The sequence below is a fragment of the Heterocephalus glaber genome, unplaced genomic scaffold (assembly GCF_053883595.1).
Source record: "Heterocephalus glaber isolate CG9 unplaced genomic scaffold, H.glaber_assembly_v1.0 deba00001481, whole genome shotgun sequence".
NCBI lineage: Eukaryota > Metazoa > Chordata > Mammalia > Rodentia > Bathyergidae > Heterocephalus > Heterocephalus glaber.
Window position 1 is genome coordinate 15029001 of NW_028258317.1, and position 6000 is coordinate 15035000.

General features: G+C 30.6%; 1 protein-coding gene across 6 annotated transcripts in view; it reads right to left on the bottom strand.

Annotated features, from left to right (window-relative positions):
- The window catches only part of Zcchc7 (zinc finger CCHC-type containing 7), a 251610-nt gene that overhangs the window by 32259 nt on the left and 213351 nt on the right, over positions 1 to 6000 (bottom strand). For all 6 annotated transcript variants that reach the window (XM_087183684.1, XM_087183687.1, XM_087183685.1 and 3 more), the window contains exon 6: positions 4744 to 4779. In XM_087183684.1, coding sequence (XP_087039810.1) covers positions 4744 to 4779 — 36 coding nt within the window. The remainder of the gene's footprint in view (positions 1 to 4743; positions 4780 to 6000) is intronic.

The following is a 6000-nucleotide window of genomic DNA, read 5'->3' on the forward strand; positions in this document are numbered from 1 at the left end:
TCCCCAGCACTATAGGAAAAAAAAAAAATCTTGTTATTTAGACACCAAGTCACCCGAAAGATAAAGCAATCTGATTTATTTTGTAGTGCTATCATGAAAAAATGGCCCTGAAGTACTACAAAAGAGTCACATGCCTTCTAAATCAAAAGAGCACAATCATATTTACCCTAGTATTTTGGTATTAAGGAAAATTTTAATGAAAATTAAATCACTGAAAATTTGAGAGAGATATAATGTCTTAAAAGAAACACTTGGTCAACCAAAACATTGAAACAGTAATACCAGATACAGTGAGAACAAGGTATTCTTGGTTCTCACGTTGCCAAAGTGAATGGAACTATCAAACTAAGACATTCCAATAGGAATTTTAAAAATGTTAGTTTATGATAACCTGCCTATCAGGACTCAAAAATGGTAAAAGAAAAATTCCAAAATAGAGCAAGAACTAGGCCTTACTCTATTCTGGAGCTAACATTTTATTTAAAAAATTTTTTTGTTTGTGCATGCTTGAGGTATATAATGATTACATTTATCCTGAGGAGCTGGTATGTGTACATAACTCATCTTAATTACTATTTTTTCCATCTTCTACCTCCTTGCTCCCTTGATCTGTGTGTGTATAAGAAAATAGTTTTGTTTTCTTACACACACACACACACACACACACATGCTTGCTTGCTTGCTTACAAACATTCACACAGAAACACATGATAAAAGAATGACCTTTCAAATTGATATATACTATGTGGATAAAGTTCTTGTGGGTTTTATAGGTCTGCTTATGTAGCCAAGGAGCTCTCAGAAAAATATCTAAGATTATATATATATATATTTTTTCATTTATTCAATTAAAGGAGAGAAGTGTTTTTTCCATGAAAAGAAAAGATTCTGGGCTGACTTTTTAAAACTCTACTTCTCATTTTATTTTTTAAAAAATCCATTTTAGCAGAAGGCAGTTAGAAAATTATTATCTACCTTATCTTACATTACAATCCCAGATTTTAGTACAGCTATGGCATTAGAACCTAACTCTACTTTCTTATTCCTTCCTTTTGGACTATAAAATAGTTCTAAAGTTAAATACCAACGTGATGACATTTAAGGGTTACCCACTCTATGGTATGGCATAGAATTCTTTAGAGGATAAAATTCTCATTTAGTGTAAAACTCATACTGTGAAAACATCCTCATACTGTGAAAACTCAGAAAATACATTTCTAAATTGATGTTTCCAGGCAAGAACAGAAAACTGAGTGTCAGAATGAAATGGAATATTGTTAACTATGGTCCATAAGACATACTCTGCCATTCAACTGGTTCAGCTAAGACTAGTATTGCTTACTAGTAAACTCTGGTCAGAAGCTTCTCCTAGGCCAGAAACGAACACAAGGAAACTCAGTTCTCTACTCTTTCCCTTTCTCCTGAAAATAAATATTGACTTTTAAAATATGAATTCTAAGCATATCAAATATTATGAATAAGGGAACATTTAAAATTAATTCTTCCAAAAAAGTTACAGTTGCTTCCTCTTTAAAGCTTTATAGTTACAATAAAAGCAAATATGGTTGTAATTCATTTTAGCAATACACACAAAGAAATCCAAGCACCAAAATTAAACATAAAAGATGCATTGTCCTTTTTGGTTCTTAACACATACAGCCTCCAAAATACAAACTACTTGTTACTTTTTAAAGTGAGTAGATTAAAAACAAGATTAACAAAATGTCTAATACATGTCAAATTACAGACTCTACTAAATTCTGTTGGATGTAAAACTCTGCTGGTGGCCATATTGGCCTACATTTTTAATATAAATGAGACTAGAAGTGACAAGGGGTGGGGGAAGGGACTTTCCTTCTTGAATAGTTAAACAGGGTAATTTTTATATTGAATGAATCATGTGAAAGGAAAAAAGAACATTCAAAGTCAGGTTCTGCAAAATAATCTGAAAATAAAGTGGAAATTAAAATACAAGAATAGGACTATAGTATTAAAAGATTTAAAAAAGTTTCTAAACTTTTTTTAGGAAGCAAAAATATTAACTGTTAAATTGCTAAATAAAAATACTTTTTTTTCTTTTTCCCACATACATTTCCAGATCAACAATTAAACATTAAAGTACATGATATGATTTTGTAGTCTAATTATTAGAGCATATAAATAAAATAGCATAATCATATAGTTGTCATGGGGTGTGTGTGTAGGGAGTAATTTTAGCATAGACCCTTTAAAATGAGGTCCTAGTTTTTACTAATGTAGTGAAGTCAAACTTGGTAAAAGCTATTCTGTTCAGATTCAAGTTGTTAAAGAGACTTCATTTTTATCTAATGAAACTGCTGAAAAGTGAGCACTTCTAAAACTTTCTCCTTCAGAACATGTTTTCAGGAATTTTTCATTAGGAAGATTTTATAAGTTCATTTATATTAGTTAACTTCATCTTTTTTGTAGATTTGAAAAATAATAGTTTAACTTAAATAACTTAAAAAAAACCGATTCCTAGACAGATCTTAATTTGTAGTTGCTAAAATTGAAGTTGTTCTGTAAATGTCATTCTAATCTTACTGGTTGAGAAGCAGACAAAAGCAATTGAAAAGCTCTCAAATGAGAAAATCTCCAAACTGGATACATTAATCAAATTCCTCCCCTCAAAAATTCAATTGGAATAAGAAATAGATACTTTTTGTTTAGAAAAATAAATTATTAAGTAGAAAGTTCCAGAGTTTTAAGCACATTAAGTGAATATATGGTAGCAATTCTAAACTAATTCCTTACTTGGTCATTGCTCTGACTGATGCCATATTCACGTGTGAGGGCTACCATGAGTCAATAGATGGCAGTCCATCGCCTAATAAAAGAGCTGAAGATGACTAAAATCAGCACGCATATTGCTTTTACTCAAGATTGAATATTGCTTAAATGCATACATTTAGATATTGCCCAGATAGTGCTAAAGTAATTTAATTATTTAACTTTTATTTTAGATGGACTAGTAAGTACGGACACATATCTATAAGCACATGAATGTTACATTTATACCTGCATAATAAATTCATTATTAATTAACTCTCGATAATTATAAACTGTGTTAATTATTTCAATGTTATTTTGAAAAATTAACCAGGATTCCATATTAGGAGAAATGAAGTTTTGAAACAATTTGTTATGCCCACAAAATATTATAAAATATATTCTACAAAAGGCAAATTCATTTTGTTTTCATTTTACCCCAAATTTTCTCTTTATAATGTTCTGAAAAGCTTTAAATATTTCTACTGTTATACCTGAAACCAAGTTTTACCCTTCAATGATAGTTATATAAAAGAACATTGCAAATAATGAAAAGAGTGGTACTTCTTATACTTCAGATTTTCAAAATCAAAATTCTCTAGATTAGGAAGAAAGCTAAAAGAAATGCATTGTCAAATCTACTAACACACTATTTAAAAGATAATGACAAACAAATACTGGTATATGGTTACAGAGAGTAGCTCTGTGATCTTGAAAAGTATAAGATATGATCAGATCAAATTTAAACTGTAAGGATTTCACTGCATTATGTTAGGATAAAAAACTGCTATATAAGCACAAACATAATATATTCTGATGAAGTACATCTGTAACATATATAGATATGTATATATCTTTTGAAATAACACTGAAGCTTTTAACAAACCTTGATTTGGAATCTGAGGCATAGTTGAGGAATTATGGCTTTCTACTGAAGATCTTTAAATAAATTAAAAGGTGATAACAAAATGTGAAAATAAACCACCTGCTATTATTCCTGGATTTTGGGGGCTGTGACAGAATGGTGGTATGAGTCTACCTGGTGGTTTACTTTTTATTTCTATAAGAGGAGAGGAGTAAGAAGAAAGACATGTTTTGTAAAAACTTCGTCTTTTCTCCTTTTTTAATGACCTTTCTATATATAAAAACTTTTTACCATGTTAAGCTTTTAACAGCTATTAATTAATATATACTGTATAAAAGAAAACTGTCTCAGCACAACACATTTTATACAGTGAAAATGACTAGCAGGGCTCTAGTGAATTATTGAAATTATTTAATACTTTGTAATTAAACTAAAATCATAAAAGGAAACCAGAGAACTGAATAATTTGGTATTAAGAAAATGTTTATACAATTCAAATACATCAAGAAGGGCTTAAAGATAGGACAGTTGTGTTATATGAAAGTTATACTAAGCTTTTTCTAGCTTCATGTAAAAAATGGGTAAATATTTCAGTAAAGAGAAAAATGAAAAGAGATACTGTAGACTATATGCTTGTGGACTCTAAATGATACAATATTTTAAAAACACTAGATTAGGGGCCGGGGATTTAGCTCAGTGGTTTCGCCGCCTGCCCTACAAGTGTAAGGACCCAAGTTCAATCCCCAGTACCAAAACAAACAAAAAAACCCCCCAAAACACTAGATGATTATTATATTCCTCCTCCCCAATAAGGTATAGTCAAGGAAGACTGAGAGATACTATGATGTAATCATTAAATGATATAAGTAATAAAAAATCAATCAAAATCTTTTAAGAACAGAAAGCTAAAGGATAGGGTAGTAGGCAGGAGAGAAGAGAAAAAGTACATTATTGCTTTCTCAGTACAAAAACTCTTCAGATGTTTATTATCTTCCAGCAGAAAGATGCTTGTCTATATTTTATGGTCAGCAGTTCAGAGAAGGGTGAATAGGCTGGGTCTTGGGGAAAATAAAAAAGGTGTTTCTACTCACCGTTAGGTGATACTGCCTCCAGATTTCTGGGCAAGCCTGGAAAATAAAAATATTGATCAGCTGGGAGCATGAAACAAGGTACTTTACAGCCTGTTGGTTTTGGCATAACCCAGCATCCACTGGTGTCGGTCACAGGAAAATAAGAAGCTTAACAGAAAGGGTCTGCATTTCAGCTTCAAAAACCTGGCTAGACAGTTTAATTGAATTTTACACTGGTTTAACACACTCCCTGCCATTGTCAGAAAGCCAGTAACAAAGTTTTCTCTCTCCTTTTTTCTTTTCAGGTTAGAAGTTTGGGGCACCAAGATGTCACAAAGAGTCATAACACGGCTAAACTGTAAAAATAAAAAGTAGTGGTCAAAATCAGTAAAGCTCATCAAGAATACCTAATTTTAAAAGAACATTTTGAACTTTGATAATATGATAAAAAACAATTTAATAGGAACTGCTTTTATGAAGCCCTTATTGTAGTTACGTATTTCTGAAATCTGTTGCTATCTTTTATATAACCACTTAGCACTCACTTTTAATATTCAAAAAAGATAATTTAAAAATGAACAAAACTCAAGAAACCTAAGTCTAAATTTTTACACACCAAATTTGTAGAGAAACAACTTTATAAGCCCAAAAGACCTCAACAATCTTGTAGAACATGGACTTAGTGAAATCAAAATAGGTAACAAAAACAACCACCCATACACACAACAGTAGCAACAACAAAAGGCAATGATTAGGAGATATTTTCTTATAAACCTACATTTTATGCCTACATTATGATTTTGTTAAGGAGACTCTTTTTCTAACCAAGCTGTTTAGTTGATCAGTTTACCATCTTCTAAGAAAATCAACTGTTGATGACAAAAAGTATGTTTTTTATAACTATACTCTATCAATGATTTTAATAAATTAAATCACCAAACTAAATATCAATTCTTAAACTGAATGTATAGCTTTTGTTTAGAAATGTATATGCATGTGTTTGCACAATATATGTATATGTATACAAATACACACCTAAATGAGTCAAGGCTTTAAAACCTTTTCAACCTTTGACATATATTTTGAAACAATTTTTTGTGCTGTCATTCCTTTTCATTTATTTTTTAGAGTAGTGATAAAACATATCATACAATTTAAAAATATCACGGATATGCTAGTAATTCAAGAAATAAAACTTGAATGGCAAAATTTTGACTGGAAATACCACCATAAGTGATTAGACCCCGCAAAAAAGAACAACAACAAAAGGAATAATGT